The following is a 20374-nucleotide window of genomic DNA, read 5'->3' on the forward strand; positions in this document are numbered from 1 at the left end:
TCTCTGATGCTGCTTTTCTTAATTGCCAACACACTTTATCTGAGCAAAACATGTAACAGGCCCCTTAGCATAAATTCTACCTGTGTGTGTGCTGAGAGCCCTTCCCAGGTGTGAGGGGATAAACACATTAGAAAGCACACACACCTCAGAATGAGTTTAAGGAGTCTTCTCATTTCTTGAAAAGTTCTGCTACGTCCCTTAAGAGCACCAGTGCAGAGCACATGGTGGCTGGGGCAGAGGGAAACTGTGTCCTGTGTTTCCTGCATGACCTCGTGGGTTGCTGGGGATGTGGTGTAGATTTCTAGATGCTGATGGGTTTGGTTTGGTAGCATTGTATGCGTGTGCCTTGAGGCAGCTCTGGTACTGAGCAGTGAGGCACGTTTTGCTGGCAGCCTTGGCCCACAGAAGTCATTGCCTTTCTTGCCATGAATTCAGCTTGGTGCCGTATCCCAAACTCTGCCCCTTGCCTCGGTACAGGACAGGCAGGAGCTCAGGACATGGGACTTGATATTGGGTGGCTCTGCCAAGTATCAAATCATAAAATCACCTTACATTAGTGTGTTAAAAAATGAGGAGGGAATATTAGAATAGGAGCACAAGGCTTCAATGGAGTTAAAGGGATACAACAGATATTTGTGTTTGTTGGAATTTTTTTTATGGCAGCAGTATTTGTTGATGTTTATTTTTCTCCTCTTCAGTAGAACTGTGTTTGTTAATAATTCTAATAATAAAACATCCACAACCAATGTAAGATTTGCCAAATTTTCAAAATTGTGGCTAAATTGAAGAGAAAAAAAAAAGGACTTCTATCTTTTTTCTTCCTTTTTTTTTGGTTTTGTTTTGAACTCTCCCTAAACCCACAGCACCAGGTGCAAACTGGCAGCACCTCCACAGTGACTGCGGCCACCAGGAGTTCAAACACACCCATTGGCTTCGCACTGTCAGTTGCAACAATTATTGCAAATGAACAGACACCACGAACAAAACAGAAGCCCAGCCCTGCTAGAACCTACTCGCAGATGGACAAATTTGTTATTGTTTTCACGATCTTTTGCAATGTGTTTGCAGGTTTCTACAGCCTTGTTTAAATTCAAGCAAGGACCTTTTTGCACCAACTTTGCAGGATTTCATTTGTGAGTTGTACATTTAATTCTCCGCAGCAGATGGTGATGTGTGGGTGTACCGCTGTATATTTGCAACAGATTCCTTATCCTACAAAATTAATTGTCTCATGTGCTGATTTAAAATCAGAATTGCATTGTTTGTAAAAAGCTAATTCTTGCATATCGTTTTGCTGGGACCCGTGCAACTCAAGCACAGTGTAAGGAAGAGAAGGCTCAGTGCTTCTCTATAGCACATGGCAGCGCTGCCAGTCCTGCATGCAGTCTAAGAGCTGTAGATCTCCGTGTTTGTTACTGAAATAAATGTCCTTATTTGATTCTCTTGTGGGGTCTGAAAGGGTGCCGTGGTCTGTGCAGCTGCTGCTGGGAGGAACCCTGGCTCCTTATGGCCCTTGGTGCAACGCTGATGGCTTCTGGGGTGGGATCCTGCACTCAGCACACGGTGTGCATTAGGTCTGAGGGACAGAAGGAAGCAGTCTTGTGCTGTATGTGACTGGGAGCAAGCAGCAAGAGCAGGGGCAAGGCTGGTGATCCCACTGCTGCGATGTAAGGAGGGCACTTGGCTGAGGAGCAGCTCAGGTAGCAGACTTGGGATTTTGATCTTTTGCTATTTCAATGGGAGATAATTTGTAGCCTCTTAACATTTAAAATTTGAGTGAAATTTAATACAAAATAGTTTAAGCTCTTTAAAACGAGCTGGCTGTTTACAAATGTGATACAAGCTTGTAGATAGCAAAATGTCAAGCATTGTGTGAAAAGCAGCTGCTTACGTGTGTTTACATCCTCTTCCCAGTTATTTCTGCTGAAAGGGCATTTCAGAAAATTGCTAATATGATGATAGATGAACCTGTCTGACATCAGATGTGGTTGGCTTAAGTTAATTGGACCTTGTGTCTGTCCCTCTGTTTGCCTTCCTTCCTAGAGTCCTTCCCGGTGCACTTACAGGCTTTCTGAAATGTGGGATATGAGAACAGGAGCTCAGTGACACCTCAGTGGGTCAGTCTCTGTGCTCCCTGCACAGTGTTTCTGCTGATGGCCTCAGCTGTGCCTGTCACCAGTACTCGTGGTTCTCGTGCGGTGGCAGTGACCCCTCACCACCCCTGGGATCACAGCGGTTGCTCAGCACTGGGCTGCAGGGGCTGCGCGCCCTGTGAGGTGTGTGTGGGTTTTGCTTTTTGGTTCCTTCCAGCAGCTCTTATTTTGCCCACTTCAGAACCTACTGAAGCTCGGCTGCATTGTCTCCATCACTTCTGGGTTTCAGAAGTCAGTTATTTTTAGACTAGAAATACTGGATTAGCCTGAGACGGCAAAGCTTTTGTAATGTTCTGGATTTGATCTTTCATTCTGCTCCCAATGAACAATGAATTACTGCTGTGCAGTGAGCCTGGGCCCTGCTCCTCAGGGCAGGGAACGAATCTGCCCAGTCCTCGCTCGCTGACCCGGCTGTACCTCACCTCATTGCAGCCACTGAAGGGGATGTGCAAGGTGACAGCCCTGCCTGCTCCAGGTGATGGCAAAAAGGGACAGTCCCCCGGGCCTTTCTCTCTTGCCCCCACAGCTGAGCCAAGTGCTCAGTAACCTGGGTGAGGCAGGGTACATTCAGCCCCCATGCAGTGCCAGTGGAAGCAATTAATGGCAACAGGAATGAGTCTGCAAGCAACAGACTGCCCTGCTGCCATAGTACTGGAAGCCAGGCTCCCAGAGCAGAAGATCAGGGCCTTCCCACCACCAGCCCCTGCCCACCCTCACCCCACCCCACTCAGCCCAAGCACAGTGCTGAAGGAAGCACCCTCCAACCCCCCAGGTGATTTTCCATTTAGGCAGCAGGCTCGCTAATTGCACAGTGATTACCCTTTCATGAAAGGAATATAAAACTTGATTACTTCCAGTGAGTGGTGGGGAGCAGTGGTTCGGAGCAGAGCCTGTGTTTCAGTGGGAATTCCTGGATCTGCTCAGGCAGGATGGGTGCAGGCAAAGGCACCACCTGTAGCCCCTTTTATCCAGCACACAGGTGTGCTGCTCTCCTAAAGCAGGTCAGGGCTTTACATACCACAGCCATGACACCAACGTGGCTTTTTGCTTTTCTTAAACAGGCATAAAAGCCTTTGTACAGCTCCTATAAGAGTATTTATGAGTGCGATACGTAACAGGGACGTGGGCACCTTACATCAAGATGCTGAGGAACAGCAGCTGAGCCTGAAGTGGACTTAAGGAAATTAGGCCCTTTTATAGTCAGCATCACAACCCCCAGGGCACAAGCAGGCTCCTGCCTTAACCAGCCTGCCCCATGCTGCCTTCTTACTGCTGGTCTGGCCATGTGAGGAACACAGCAGAAAGGAGGGGACAAAAAATAAATCAGGTGAAGGGAACAGATGGCATGGTGTACCTGGTGGCATTCTATTACAAGCACTACTGCCTGGGTAGTTTGTTTGTTTTTAAACAAAGTAGGTTCAGATAAAAAGAAGTGGACTGGTGCATGTTGAAGCCCAAAGTGTACATCTGCATAGAACTAGAGATGGGTAGATGAATGGAAGGCATGCTTCAGGGCCAAGTCTTTAAACAGAGCCACTGCTTCCTGTATTTCACATCGGAGAAGGGGCAGATTGATTTAAGGATGAATAAAGCAAACTGTAAATTTAAGAACCAACTCATGCTGGGGCCTGACATTAATTATTATAATCAACAGGGTAACTTAATCTCACAAAAACACGAGTTTATTAATAGGTGAAGGAGCTGAAAAATTGCACAGTCCATCCAGCCCACTGATACTTCTCCTAATCTGTTACGAGATTCAATGCTGCAGTTTTACAAGGTACACATTCTCAATTAGTGAATGTTACATAACATAAACATGAAGTGAATATTTGCATTAATGGGATTCAAACAAGTCAACTGAAATATCAACTGTTATAACATGGTGAAAAGAATCAAATTGGGAATGTGGTCACACACTGTTGTACAGCAGGTATGTACACTGTTTCATCTCGCGTGACATTCACAGCATGGTCATAGAAAAGTCAAAGTAAATGACTTAGAAAATATTAATGCTGAAATTCTCATTACTGTTGTTTAGAGTTGATATTGAGTTAATATTTTCGTTGTGTAAAAACATCGTATATGGTAGAAACCCTTCAGCATCTCCCACATTCAAATAAAGGTATTGAATCACAGTTACAATTTGGTCTTTGGTGTCAAACATCTTAAATGGCAGATTCCTTCTCGCCTTCAGAAGGAGAAAAAGCAAATAATGAATATTCTTAGTCTGGTCCAAGCAAGACATTCGTCTCCGAGACCTTGCTTCTGAGATCAGACTAACATCTCCCTCATTGAAGGTGTGGCTGGGATCACTACGACATCTGAACACGGTTAAAAATGTGGAAAGTCCATAGCCATTCTACACACTTTCATTTATTGTCTGGACAATTAAAGTACAAATAATTCAAACACAACAAGGTTATGAAAAAAACATTTACAATACTTTCCCTCAGAAATGATCTAAACTAGCAAGGTTAACATGAAGTCATTCATTATAACTAAAGTATACAACTGCCTGGTCCTAAGAAAGATTTTTTTTAAATTATTATTATTCAGATAGTAAAACACATTGTAGAGAAAAGATTCTGACATGCCTTCCCCACTAATGCTTAGCAAATGCATCAAAACTTTCCCAGCAAACTGCGCTCATTCATAGCAGATGATGTATAAAGGTTTCCCTGAACATTGAATGAGTGTTCCTTTAAACTAAAATCTAACATTGTTAAAGTAAAAAACTGATAAAATTATGATGCAGCCTTTGCTTCAGTTATTTGTCTACTACAAAAGTTTGCCTCTTCAGTGTGAAAAAACAATACTTAGTCTACATGCAGTTAGTGGGTATAGCATGGAAAAAATGCACAAAATAAGCACAAGTTATAAATAACCATAACGTTTTATTACCATTAAGACTAAACTTGTATTGAAAAGATTTTATATAACAAGACAAGAAAAGCAATAGCAAATTTAACTATCAACTAGATTATGCATAGCGAGTAACTGTTTCTAGTACTCAGGGAAGAGCATGACCCTTTTTTGTTTTAAATATATAACCGTACAAAGCACAAACATACTAAAATGATCAGTGCACTGGACATGGGAGAGCACCCCCTCAGTCATTTTGTTCCCTTAGCTCTGTTTTCCCCAATCTGAATTACATTAAAATAAAGACCCAGTTGTTTTCTTTTCTACTGTGCAGTAAGAAAAAATATTCACAACAAACATGACAATATATCAAACAATATTTCTACACAAGTTACCTTGATACCTCTGTCACTTAAGTATCATAAGAAAACATTTTAAGACATATACAAACAAAACTAGCAAAGTGTTACAACTTATAATAAATTAACCAAAAGAAAAAATAACTTTATATATATATATATTTATATTATATATACACATACACACACAACAAAATGACACAATAATATGCTTCTTCCCATAGTTTAAGTAAACAAATAAGTAGACTAGCCAAACTAGCTATATTTGATTTTGGCCATATGCATCACATCGGCAATTAAATAAATAAGTGTTTCAAGCAACATAAACAGTGTTCCAAATGTGCCAACACAGCCCAATTATATTAGCATGGGCTATAAAGTGAATTTGAAAATTCTTAACAAATTTAAAGCAAATGTATTCTTTCTAAACACATTACATTTAACTATGATACTAAGATATGTAAATAATTTCGTAGCACCTACTGCTCAAACCAAGGAAGTTTTTGATCAAAATTAAGTTTTTTTTTCTTTTTTTTAAACTTTTGTTCTGCTGATATCCCATACTGATGACTTAAAGAAAAACCATCTTGCAACTCATCTCCTTGCTTTTGGGTTTTGACTGTGGGTAACTGCGTGCCTGGGAAGAACACTCTCCCGTACTGTATTTAATATTTTTATTACATGCTATGAAAAGATACGAAGATCATCTGTTTGTAGCCCATCCTTCAAAAAACAATCTACTAATCCAGTTTAAAACACACATCTTGATCTCTAAAAAGTTACCAGTGCAGTATGAACATGACAAAGTTGTCAATTTCCCCTAAATTAGCCAGTCAAAATATTTTTTCTCAAATCCAGATTCTCTTGTAAAAATTCTTTATATTTTATAAAAATAGATTTTTCTTGAAACCCATTTTCAGCAAAGAGACCACCTCTTTGGCAACATTGTTAATGTTATTTAAATTGTTATGTCATCAGGTATCCCCCTCTACCCCATTCCCTAACAGAAGACTGTTTAGTTCACATGATATAAAAGAAAAAAGGAAAAATAAAAAAAGTTGCAAAATTATGTTCTTCTTTTTGCAATTTTTATTGTTCCTCTTTAATTTACCAGGGGGGTTTACCAATCTGATTAGATCAATGTTTTCAAAAGAAGAAAAGAAAAGAAAAATCTTTTTTCTCGCTTTTAATCCCATTAGTTTGTAAAAATTGTTTCTGTTTTCTTATTTTTTTTTTTCAAATGAGTGAATGGTCATCTTAAAAAGACCCACCTTCAAGGAAGGTAGTAAAACTAGCTGGCCGGGTAAAAATCCCTGCACATTGTTATCTATGTATATTATATTCAACAACGACAGCTATGAAAGAACATTCAATGCATCAAAGGTTTTTTTTTTTTTCTAAGCATTATAAAATCCTTTCCTGTTCCTCACAGGATATCCAATGTTTTAATACTTAGGCAACACTGGCTTATAAAGTCCATGGTTGAATATAAGCCTTGAAGAGTTTTTTTGTTTTGTTTTGTTCGTATATATATTTATATATATATATTTTAGTAAGTAAGGATATGAAATTCAGGATTTGTGGGTTTTATTGGTTTTAAAGGAAACTTGCAATACTCTGTCTCCTAAACGGTATCCATTAAGGCTGGCAATCGCCATGGCAGCTTCGTCGTAGTTGGTCATGGTGACAAAGCCAAATCCCTTGCACTTGTTGGTGTTGAAATCGCGGATCACCTTGACGTTATTGACTGCTCCGAAGGGACCAAACAGCTGCCACAGCACGCTCTCATCTGAGTCGGGAGACAAGTTGTAGACGAAGATGCACCATCCAGTTCCAGTGTGACCAGGGATATTCATTCCGACAAGGCTCGTCATACCATCAATTGTGATCGGGGAGAACCTACCAAGTAAAAAGAGGGGTCTATTCTAAATATATCTCTTGGTAAAAGCTACACGGAACCAAGACTTCAAAGTAAATAACTGGGTGTTAACTTAGGTTCTCAATCCTATCCCTGGAAGATGACCACGTAGCAACCTGAGTCTCTAACTCCTATGCACGCGGAAGGGACCTCTACTAGATAAAAAAGACTGAATCTGGGCATAAAGGCTTTTCCCGCCAAGGATACAGCCAACTGAAATGTTATAAACATCCAGAAGCCTGTCCTTAGCACTTCTTTCAAGTCAAATACGGTCTTCACATTCTGCTTAAAAAAGTCTGTAGGCGTTTGCCTCTTATTTCCAACATCACGTTTCAGAGTGATGGAAAATTCTTTACTTGTAAGAAGTTTGCTGTGCAAAAAACAGAGCCTTCCAAGTTTAAATGAAGGAGTAACAGGAAATACCATTGTTAGGATTCACCTGTACCAGTAACCTCTTTTGGCTGAACGTACCATCAGAGAGCTCTGGAAGTGGTATTTTAGTTCTCCCCTCACAGCCCTTATCTGACAAACTAGGAAAAAAAATCCAGTTTAAAGAGTCCTAAAGCCAGTCAGCCAAATATACGAAGATTTACGCAGCAATCACAAAGTAGAAAAGTCCATCAATGTAATCATGGGGCATATGTCACTAATACCTTCACAATGTGAGACTCCATGTCCATAGCAGGATCTAAGGCTCTTCAGATAGTCAATGTAGAGAGAGACAAGCTCCTGGAAACCTAACACAGAACTCTAAGCCCCCTGCACTGCCTTTTACCCCTTTTTTAGGGGCCTGCTGTGCTTATCTGAACATGTGAACTAGAAAGCTGAAGCCAGGTGATGTGTTCATGGACAAAGAACTGACACAGATAAGCACAGGCTGGGCAGGACCTATGGAGGACATCTGAACAGCCTTCTGCTTGAAGCCAGACTAAATGGAGTGAGACTGGGCCTCACCCACAAAAGGTTTTGAAATCTTCAAGGGTGGGAACTTCACTTGCAAAGCCTCTGCTCTGGGTTCGACCATCCTCACTGTTCACAATCCTTCCCATACATCCAGTTGAATTTCCCCTGCTGCAGCCTGTTTCTGTTAACTCTTGCCCTTCTGCAACTGACCTCCAAGAGCTTGGTTTCATCTTCTTTTTAATGCCCTTACAGGTATCTGAAGACAGCAGTCAGAGGCTGAATTCCCCATCTGCCTTTCCTGAATTTCCCCAGGTTCCTCCAGCTCAGCAAGGTCACCCCAAAAGCAGCCACAGCCAACAGCACAAGGACTGCCCCCACTCCTGCACCACACCAGTGCTGCCCATACAGGGAGGCGTGCTGCAGCCTGTGACTCAGGTTATTAATGAGGATGTTAAGCAGCATCAGCCTTCAGGATCAACATAATTTTCCTTTCATGAGTTTGAAAAACAGACATGATTTCTGAAGCTACACTTTGGGATGTTTTAAAATAACTGCACAAAGTCTTAATAAAAACCCGGTTTCACACCAATTCAATGATGAGTTTTAATACCTGAACTGAATAACAATTATTCCTCAGGAATTTAAGTGAGGACTGAGGGAGTGAAGGGGGGGCACTCGCAGCATCACTAAGATGCTCGCGTTCATGCTCCAAGACTTCTTTTATAATTCCAATGTTTGCACACCCGTTTTGCTATCCACACATTACACAGCGCACACTTCATAATCATAAAAGAAACTGCATGCTTGATGGCTGCTTCTTTTGACTCCTGATGGCACTTTATACATATATTTGAGGAGAGTAGATGCTTGGAATATCCATTTGGAGCTGAAGAACATCACTGGGGTATTGCTACGCTATAAATGAGCAGTTTGCAAGAGCTCACAGCCTTGGATCCTCAGACATACACAGACATTTGTAAAAACAGCTTATTAAGAATAAATGACAGTCTTCCTACTGAACTTCACTTTTGCAAGTGAACATCCTTTAGTTTCTCTCCCACATACTGGATCTAGCAACAATATCGCAACAGTTCGTTCAGCACAGCTCTGCTAACTTGCTTCTAAAGCTCAGGAAATGGAGATGGCAGGACAAAGCCAGTTTAAATGATCTTTTTACCACCTGACATGGTGGAACTTAAAGAGCAGCAAGGACAAGAGCTTGTACAAGCCAACAGCTTCACATTCCTTTAAAGTCAGGAAGATGGAACTAAAAGCCTGTTGCTGTGAAGTGCCAACTGTGCTAGTAACATATGTAAGCCAGGAAAACAGTTGACTGTTTTCTGCTATGTTTAAATTTAACATGAAGACAGCACTAATATGTACACAATCCTGTCCGTGACATTACTATAAAACTGTACAGTGCACAGAGCCATGCCTATCATGCTCTTCCATAAAATTATGCATTAGGAAGTTCTGCATGGATACAAAGGGGTAAGGTTTCACACAGTTTACTGAAGAGCAGTTTTTCCCCTTGAAACATTTAGGCACTACACAGCTTTCTATCAGCAGGCCATGAGCACAGGAGCTAACATGACTCCAAGAAAACATCCATGAAACCAGTACAAGTTTACTGACACAAATAAACATTACCTACTGCTGGGAGCAGAGCTCTGAGTTGCACACGACCTGAAGTCAGTGTCAATAAAACCTATGATCCACCCCAGCATATCTCATCTGCTGCCTGTATACAGGATGCAGGAGAACAAACTGAGTCCCCAAATCCAGGAACACTACACAGTTCAGAATCAGTTCCAGAAGTCAATACAGTATTTTTTTTAGTGACCCTACACCTATAATTACAGAGTTTGCTAGTAAAATTTTTCAAGACCTGAAGGGAGGAAAAAGCTACTTCAAAATGCCTGAAGAACAACTAGTTAAAACAAACAAGCCATTGCTATTTCAAGTTTATGCAGATGTATCACGAACAAGCAGGGAACTCATTTTTGTTCTCTCTGAAGGTAATATGAAATCAGAACTGTGAAGTCTTGCTAGTCAGAACCAAGCACTGCAACTCTGGAGGAGAAAAAAACCCAAAGAAAACTCCCTGAATACCACCATCTTCTAAGAGTTATTCACATCTGATAGATGTTCGAGGCTCTGAGTTCTGCAGTTTCCAGCAATTCATCAAGAGACAAAAGAGGGAAGAACTCAGCAGAAGCAGAGCATGATAGGCTGGTGCTAGTTCTGAGACCACCACCACCAAGATCACAGTCATGAAAACAGTGCACTGATGAACACAAGGAGCGTGCAGGGAAAGCATGCAGCCTGTTTCGAGCACTGCTTCACTTCCATAAAGCGGTCTTGCAGTCTCTGTACAGCAGCTACTGTGGCAGCAGTTAGAAGTATGCTGCTGTCCTCTGCTAGCTACAGATATACTTACCATACCATTCAGTGTGAGCTTTTTAAAAAATACCAAGCCATTTTCACGTGTGGTGAGCAGAACACTTCAGAAGATTAAGCAGTATTTTCGCATCTTAACTGTGGGAATAGCTGGACGTCTTACATCAGGAGTAAGACTACACCTTTATTTTGCTGTAAAGTTAGCTTGAACTGATGCGTACCATTAGGAGAAACACTGACAATGTCAACTCATTTCAGCTATCAGACATTAAACACACTGATGAAACAGCATAAGTGACATCAGCTGGACTTTCACGCACAAGAGCACATACAAACAAACACCGCTACGTGAAACAAAAAATAAATCAGGCATCACTAAAATTTCAAAGTATAAAACCTGTAACAAAAGAAACGTAGGGCAGATTAAGGTGCACGCAGCTACAGCCTGAAGTCAAACTTGGGAAGCCTGATGTAGGACAATGAAGGTCTTAACTGAGATTTGGACAGCAGTAGTCGAATTCCATTTTCAGCTGTTACATTCCACACGATCAAATAAGAAATTACTTAGAAACCTCAAGTTAATAGTTCTGATTCTGAACCAAATAGGATGACTTGAGTTTGAATGCTTGTAGCTGTTGCACCTCAACCATTTGAGAAGCCCGCCTGTAAATAAAAAAAGGTTGAAAAACCCACAGAATTTGTGTGGCCTTGAAAAGGAACAAAACCAACTGAAGTCCAAACTTAAAAAGAATTTGACATGCTGGTGGAAGAAAAGGAATTAAAAAAAAAATAAAGTTAGTGAATTAAAAAAAATAAATTGTAGCACCAATCTGTGCCAACACGGACATCTGGCAATCTGTGGAATTCTAATTACCTCTTTACGCCATAGGCCATATTAAGCAAATTGTCCAGCCTGAAAAGAGAAGGAGGGTCTTTGGGTTAATGTCTCACAGATGGCAAGATCGCTCAATGGAACTATTATTAATAGCATTCCATTTTCAAAGAAGAAATGTTCAACAAGTTTCCCACACATCTAAAGAGCCTAAGAACTCGTGGCCTGCTTTGTTAAGTTTGAGATTGGGCTTAAGTTTCCACCACTGGATTCAAAGCAATTTTAATTCATCTACCACCTTAAAAACCTTACTTCTCCTGGTTTGACTTAGTTTTATCAAGATAGACTTTTGGTTTGTCAATTTAGACAGCGTTACGAAATCTTTGCAAATATTCAACTGCTCACCTTCCAAATTAACTGGGAAAGAATGGCAGTACAAAATAAATGGAATTGAAGAAAACCTTGATTTTAGCTACTTCGACATAATCTCTCCACTAGGATACACTTAGTAGCAATCCTGCACAATACATCAGTTCAAATGACCATAAAGTTTTGCAGAACACATACAGTCATCAGCTTTCTGAAAGCCCTTTACTGACAGAACATTAAGCTGCATTGCAAGATACACTAAATACGTGTTCGCCTTTGAATCAGTCAAATTACTTCATGATCTTCATTCATTAGCACTTAGCCAGCAAAAAACTAGAGTAACTTTTTGAGTAATTTGGTAAAGCTACTCAGTTACGGAAACATTCACTTTTTTCCCAAAGAGGCTTCAATTTGAATGCTGAGTTGCCTGAAAGCTGTTACGAGAATAATGAGGACATCATGTATTGCAAACACTGGTTTATGTATCAGATGGAATACAATATACAATAAAGTATCTCCAAAGATATCTCTGGAAACACATCAAGCACTAATACAAGGTCTCTTCACAGTAAGAGCAGATATCTTAAGCTAAATTTAATGATACTGCTGCCGACTGGAACAGACTCAGCTTTTTTCCTGCTGCCAATCCATTGTCATTAACATCAAAGTCTAGGCTGCATCAAAACTGTAATAATACAGCAGAAAATAAAAGCATTACCAAAAAATGCTAAGAACAGGGTATTCACTGCTCATTTGATTATCAGTGCAACTTTGTTCTGTCCTCCCTTTTTTCTATGAGGCTTCATGAGATCCGATAGTACAGTACTTCGGCTGTTTTAGTAAATACGACATGACTACTGCTGTCAGCAGATTTTCCTCCTCATTCTCCAGGAAAGAATATTTAATTTTACAAAGAAAATCAGGTCAGCCTACGCAACTAAAGCACATTTCTCCTGCATAGCACCTGCCCCACATCATCGTCGCTGGTAGAACTTCAGTTCTTTTCCAGGTAATTACCTGAATCTCTGAGCCTGGTGGTGAAGCGGTCCAGGGTAGCGTCTGTTGGGAGATTGATACAGCTGTGAAAGGAGTGCCTGGCTTGTTTTCTGGCTGGGGTTATTGGCAAACTTCACAGTAATTGGTTCTGTAGCACCGCTAGGCTTCTGGCCATTTAGTCCCTTTATGGCTTCTTCTGCCTCTATTCTCTTATCAAAACGGATAAATCCCACACCTCGAGAAACCCCTGGGAAGTAGAAACGTGCAAACAAATGAATATATGCAGGAACTGCCTCATCTATGTCACGATGAAACAGAACGTTCATTTTGATTTAGCACACTGCTTGCAAATTAAGATAAGTCTTATTATAAAGAAAAATACCATTCCCCAGTTGTGTTCTTTGCAATTAGACCCTACAATATTTAATATACTCATTTCAAGACAGCAACATTGTGTTTTCCAGCCCCTCATTAAAAAAAGCAACCAAGCACAACTCCAAGCAATAATAACTATAGAGTACTAGATATGTGTTTTACACAAGAAGAAAAGTCACATCATCTTAAACCCTACCACCAGCAAGCATTTGCAATTTTACCATCTGGAAAAACATGCACGCGTCAAGGAAACTTTTTTGTTTAACCTGTGACTTGATCAACCAGAATCCGTGAGGTGATGATGCGCCCATATTGTGAGAATAACTGCTCTAATTCTTTCTGGGTCATTGTTTTCGGAAGGCCGCTGACATACAAGTTCGCATCTCTGATTGATGCTGAACTTGGACGGGCATACGACACCTAGGGATTTAAGACAAAGAAATACCTGTTAGTAAGCAGGGCTGCCCTTTGCATTTTAAAGACACAGATTTTCTTCTCCACAAGAATAAACCTTACATGGGCTGAACAGCCCTGAAGCCAAGGTGCTACCTGTCAAAAAAACCAAACCAACCAAACCAGGAAAGGTTACAAGAACAAAGGCAGCTGGAGACTTCGACAACAAATGCAAGGGTTCTTTAAGCACAGGCACAAAATAGCTTTTGTTCAGAGGTAGATTAATGTGCGACCTCCCACGCGCTGCTTTGTAAATTTACCCCCATGAGTTGTGGGTGTATGGATGATGTACCGCATCCAACGTGCAATAACCTTAGAACACACAGCATCCTCAAGTTCTAGGGTGCTTTTCTTCAAGTATCTGAAGCAGATCAGGTTATTTTCAGAATGATCTTTTGTGCTCTTTGTATTCTCATCCTGAGCTGGCGAAACCCGCTCCAGATGAAGAGCAAAGCGCTGGTAAAATTCAACTAAATGAACATCTGCTCAGGGAACTGCATACCGACACTCATTGTCATATCTGCAGTTTATCACAAGAAGTTCCTTGCGCTGCAAGCCCAAACCAGACCATAAAATATTATGACCAAATAAACAAGAAAAGCAAGCTGAGGCACTGCATGTATGCCATCAAAAAATTATTAAATCAAATCCTTCAACTGCTCTTCTGCCTACAAAAACACAAATTCAGAGCTGAAAGAAAAATCAGATCTATAAACTGTAATCAGATCTATAAATTGTAGTATGTGCATGAAAAGCCCTCTGCACTGTTACGATATACACATTTAGCATAGCAAATTGAGCAAGAACACTTCCCAGATAAGGCCTAATTGCAAGCATTCAGCACAGATCACGAAGAACTACTTTGCAGCACATCTGAAACAGAATCAGATCTAAACCTGAATATTTTGCACTTCATCTTGATTTAAATATAAACAGATCAGTACATTCCTGCACCATGTCTTAAAATGCCTTCTCGAAGAAATGAGGGGTCCTGTCACAAATATAATGCTTTCAGTGATCGTCTTCCTCTCCTCCCCAGCCTCAGCCCCAACACAAATGATGTCAAATGGATGCCTTTATGTGTTTTTTGTGTCAAAGAGTTGTCTTTATGCGCTCCGCACCTAAAAATAGATGTTGACTCAACACAGAAAATGATGTGAATGACTAATATTTGCTTCCACTATCTTCTGCACATAATAGCAGACAAACTCAAGATTTTTTGTTTTAATATTTCTGGCAACTTCTTTATAACTCGTACATTTATACATAACCTTTTCAAACTAACATTTTGAGAGAAGGCTAAAAAGAGGAGGAAAAAAATTAGGGAAAGAGATGGAAAAAAAAAGATTAAATAAAACATTTGCATCAGCTGAGACGAGCTCAGGGGAAGCACACAGGCCTAACAAGCTGGGAAACACTAGACATGGTGCTTGAAATCAGCTTTGCTGCATTTGGTTTGGTGGCTTCACCCCTCAGGCAAGTACTGCTGCATGGCCATGGTGCGACCTGGCACGGACCGTAGAAGACCAGGAGGCCCAGCTCAAAGCCTCCCAGAACCGAGACCTGCTGCCAGGCACAAGGAACAGGGACCAGGGTGGGCATTCGAGTTTCAGAGCGTGGCCAGATAGCAGGCTGGAGGATCAGCCCCACATGGGGTGCAGAGCGTGGGGCTGAACCCATCTCCTGAGGTCAGAGAGGTGCCTGCCCACAGCCAGGCCCACACCACATGAGGCCAAGCAGAGCCTCTTTGCACCCGCAAGCACCTTACCTTAAGAGGGCACTGCCAAGGTTCAGACACCTCCAGCTTAACCTGCTTCAGGAATAACAATTTAAAAAACACTTAAGAGCCTCTCCGGAGCAGGGGTAGGGACCTTTCCTATTCCTCAAAACTGAGCTCTGCAAAATTAATAAAGTTTCTAGGAAAACAGCCAGAGGTTTCCTTTGGGTTTTCTCACTCTGGCACATTCATTAACCAAACGCCACATTACAGGGAAGATGAAAAGTACTGGGATATGCAAAAACACTGCTTCCCAGAGCACGGAGTGCCTGACATTTCATATATAAGTACATACACACACCTCAATGGAGGAAAAAAAAGGCTCAGCTCTTTTCTTGTGGGCTATGCAGAAATGCAGAGCTAAGAGTCTGCATGCTCAGAAATTCATCTGCTCTCCATACATGTAAGACGCATCATCACTCAGGTCTAATTCTTATTTCCTCCTGCAATCAAACACTCAGGTTGCAGGGGAGCCTGGGCCAAAGAAAGAAGCTGCCAAAAGCAACTCAGCTCTCTTCAATATCAAGGAGAAAAGGTTGCAAGCTGAATGGACACGAGGCAGTAGTGTCAATTATTTATCTCCTTTTGAATCTTTTTCATCTTCCCTCTGAGGTCAGCCAATGACAAATCGATTGGTTACACCACACCATCCTGCTTTCAAGCTATTATTCAGTTAGTGCTGAGGACTGGATGTCTTCCCATTTATTAACTACCTAAGGAAGAAAACATCCATCCCAACCCTCCCTCCATCTGACCAAAAGCAACGTATACTAAGCAAGCTAAAATGGGTGCTGAAATCAGCCCTCATTTTATCACTGAACTATGAAGGACTCAGGAGGAAGGCTGCATTAATTCTTTATTTTTACATCACGTTGCTCAGAGCTCTGTTAATGCTCTATAATAAAACAGCTTGTTGAAAAAAAAAAAAAAAAAAAAACAGAAATCTCAGCCACCAGAAGAAACAAGCATGAGCCAAAGTACACCAAACTGCTGCCTGAACCAGGCATTTCTCAGCACTCAAGTGCCTGTCCACATGTCCATGCATGATATTGCATTTCACTACATTGTACACAATTCTTTGCTCCTCTGCAAGGAAGATAAAATACCATCTGATTCATTTTACAGCTTACCAACCTCCAATGTTAGATTCTAAAATATACAGAGATTTCCTAGCTAGGAAAACTCTCGTCTGTGAGCATCAACTTGTAAGAGCTTCTCTCTAGGACGAGCTATCTTCAGAAGAATCTAGGCTGCACTGTTCTCTCCGAACACTACTGGGGAGATATAGGGTCCAGTGCTTCATACCTTTCACAGCAATGAACCATTCTCTTTGCTCATGAGCAAAGAAGAATCTCCAAGTCAAAGCAATTACTTTCTCTATTGATTCCGTACTATTTCCCAACGCAGAAAACTTTTTGAAAAATGTCTAACCTCCAGACTTCCCATCACGTAAATCAATGCAGTCTGGTCTTTCCAAGTCAGAGAGCCCACAAAGGCACCTAGAGGCATGAATGCATCCCATTTGTCTTCCAAGGCATGGCTCCGGATATTATCAGCCACCATTTCAAGAATGAAGCTCCTGACCGTTTCACTGCTGTTTCTCTTCAAAGACTCCTTCAGCTCAAATGCTAATCCTGAACTTGTCAAAGTTTTCATGAAACGAACCAGAGCAACCTTCCTGGCTGCTGCCCGCTCCAGAGAGGACATCACTGTTAAGTGACACCCTGGGCAGCCTTCAAGAAGCCCTGTGTAACATCTTCAGAAGTACTGAGCTTCGCTGTGACCTCAAAAACATTTCTGAAAGGCTTTGTTTTGCCTGCATGATAAGCTCTCAGATGTAGGATCTCTATGTGATTTTGGGGTGAGTCACTTAGTTCTCATGCAAGGTCCAACTACATAAAATGGGGACAAACCTGTCCTGTGCCCACCGCCTCCTATGACACTGATGCTTATTGGAAGCACTTCAGAAGCACACATGGACACAAGCACAATCTCCCATTCTGACCATGATCTACATAATGCCAGACAACTCATTACAGCCAGAAGACACTGTTTCCTCACAGCCACTCACTCATGCCTCAATCCTGTGTCAAAACTCAGTCAGAATTAACTTTATCAGAACCAACCCAAGAACTAATATCTGGAATAACTTCATGTCAGAGGCACTACTTTCTCTCCTGTTCCTAGCCCTGCACTAAGGATGGCAGTGATGGGTTTTTGGAGTGACAGTGCACTTTGCCACACAGCAATTCAATGCTGTTTTGCTTGGACTCATGATCACTGGTAAGAAACAGTCTATCCCAACACTTCAGGGGAAGCATCCACAGATGACAACCTACAGGCACTCCGACTGTTTCAAGAGCTGGGCTAAGAAATAATTGCTCCAGCTCTGTAGAATGAAAAGGAGCTCATTGGCAAAACTGAAGCAGTTAAGAAAGACATTTCAATTAAGAGCAGATGCACAAAACTACAGGTAAAGACTCTCTGGTGCCTGCTGAAAGCAGCAGAGCCAAATCTGAACCTTCAAATTCACCCCTGAAAGGTCCTTTGAGTCACATCATCGCTACAGGCAAAGGGATTTGTTAACCAGCATTGAAGTCCAAGCAAGAATGCAGACAGAAGCCCTTAAGGAGCAAAAACCTCAACTCCGTCACAGCTTTCCAGATCCGAAAAATCCTTCCATCCAAGGCTTCATCCAAGTGCCGCAGTGGCAGCATACACTTCTCTTACAAACATTCTAACGTGCAGAAGCTCATGATAAGCGATTACCTTAATGACCAAAGGAGGCACAGAGCAGCTACGTCCCAAACCCACAGCTGCGCATCCCATAACCTGAGTTTCCAGAGAAGGAAGGCGTGCACACGCCGCAGCTCTGTGGAACAGCACATGCAGACCTTCACAACACACAGCCAGCCCCACTGTCCCCATGCTCAGCTCCTGACATCCTCACAGCCCCGCTCAGATCCACCACCAATAGCTGTTCCTTCCACAGAAGGGACCAGAGGTGGCTGATCTTTGGTTATCCTACAGCAACAGAATGGGCTGCAGCCTGGCAGACAACCATGAGAGTTGCACAGAGCCTGAATGCCACAGAAATACCTGGCCTTTAGAGAAACACCAGAGCAACCAATAACCAAGTAGTAACACTTCACTTCCAGAAAATACAGGAGTATTTTCTCCCACAGACCTGTTTGCTGTATTTTCAACTACCACCACCCTGTCCTATTGATCAGAACAGATTAAAGTAGAAGTAAACACATGAACAACAAAAATCGTAGCAGTTCTATCCCTTGTTATTTTTTCACTGAACTGAAAGTGAGAATAACCCGAGATGCAGAAGCAGTCTCTGACCAGAGAGGAATGATGCTACTTCTTTGGTGTTAAGTCCACCAAAACTTTGACACAGAACCAAAAGGAATTCAAGGCTCTCAGAACCCAGCTCCCTTCTCCCCTCACAGAGGGTTCTTTCCACTCCAGCAGTTGGCACAGCACATTACCTGCTCCTGTGGGAGAAGAACAAAACAAATCTATTCCTCAGGCGACAGAGAAAAGGAAGAAGGGGATATAAGACCGCACTTCAGGTGGTCAGCTGCTATCTTTTTATTTCAAACCTGCTTTCAAGATTCTATTCTGCCCTTGTTCCAGCATCCCCCAACGTGAACCAGGTCACCTGAATCATCAGTAAATAGCAGAACACCTCCTTCGTGTCCTTTCAGATGCTGCCTGTTTTTTTTCAGGGCAATGTAGGATTTAAGCAGCCTCTGCCCCACGTACCACACATTGCTTTCTCATATTTGATGCAACTGAATTGCAAGGCAATCTTCAACAGCAGCAGTGACCTTTCATACGCTTTTATGGATGGGCAAATTTAATTTCTAAAAATAGACTCAATTTCTGGAATATACATTTATTTCAACACATGCTGCATCTTCCCTCATTCTAGACTATTTTGTAGAACTATGCCAACCTTTAGCTGTAAAAATGAAGCCCTTTTCCTCTGCCCCGACAAAATGAGGGTGCTATGAAACAGCATAAATAACACATGCCCTGCAATCAGCTGAGGAGGATCACAACCTGTATAACCTATTACCACTGAACGCGTAACACTTCCCTCAATGCTCACATCCCCCAAACAGATTTCTGCAAATAGTCACCTCTCGACTTTGACTTGAAAGGGCATCACTGACTTAAATAAAATGCACATAAATATTTTAGCTGCTTCAGTGAAAAGGGATTATTTATTCTAACAATGAAATAACAAAATGCGTTTCATTCGGTTATTTTAGTCCACACATCTGAGAGCAGGCTGTGCTGGGCTGTTCTGCTGATCCTGCTGGAAGCCAGATCCTCCGGAGCCAGCATGGCTGCTTTGCAACGCATCAGGAGGAAGAGAGAACATTCAGCTGCCACGAGATGTTACAGAAGTGGAAAGGACAGGATCTGGGGACACATGCAGAACTGGAAGCTACTGAAAATGCTTTTTTTCTTCTCGTCAACAGGAATTAAGGCTTCTGGGGTCAAAATACAAGCGCAAATGTGACCCCCTGGAGCCAGCTATCACCCAGCCCAGGCACACAGACATAGGATTGCTGAAGCAAGGAGATGGGAGGGAACAGCCAGCAGGGCCAAGGTGACCTTGGGGTGCGGAAGCGATCCGTGTCTCTAAAAGGCCTTGCACAGCTTATTTATGTGAACTTGCTATCCAGGCAGCTCTCCGACAAAACGCAGCTGAAGAAATGCTAGCGCAGGCTGCAGCTATCCAGCACCCACAGAGAGGCTGAGGCCAAGGGCTCAACCCATCCAGCAGCACCGCACTGCAGAACAAAAGCTGAGCCCTGCTCACAAGGAGAACAGCATAAATTCATGCTCACTACTTTTCCCATTCAGTGTTATTTTAGTGTTTTAACTTATTTTTAGCCTACAGAGCTATATGCCACCAAGTCCCTCTCCATATATCACCTGAGAAACTTTTTT

General features: G+C 41.9%; 1 protein-coding gene across 10 annotated transcripts in view; it reads right to left on the reverse strand.

Annotated features, from left to right (window-relative positions):
- Positions 1-3834: 3834 nt before the first annotated feature.
- Positions 3835-20374, reverse strand: part of ELAVL4 (ELAV like RNA binding protein 4) — a 74506-nt gene continuing 57966 nt past the window's right edge. For all 10 annotated transcript variants that reach the window (XM_048945970.1, XM_048945972.1, XM_048945969.1 and 7 more), the window contains exons 4-7: positions 13437-13590; positions 12817-13042; positions 11473-11511; positions 3835-7276 (exon numbers count right to left, since the gene is read on the reverse strand). In XM_048945970.1, coding sequence (XP_048801927.1) covers positions 6949-7276; positions 11473-11511; positions 12817-13042; positions 13437-13590 — 747 coding nt within the window. In that variant the 3' untranslated portion in view covers positions 3835-6948. The remainder of the gene's footprint in view (positions 7277-11472; positions 11512-12816; positions 13043-13436; positions 13591-20374) is intronic.

Source organism: Lagopus muta, chromosome 5 (genome assembly GCF_023343835.1).
Source record: "Lagopus muta isolate bLagMut1 chromosome 5, bLagMut1 primary, whole genome shotgun sequence".
Classification (NCBI taxonomy): domain Eukaryota; kingdom Metazoa; phylum Chordata; class Aves; order Galliformes; family Phasianidae; genus Lagopus; species Lagopus muta.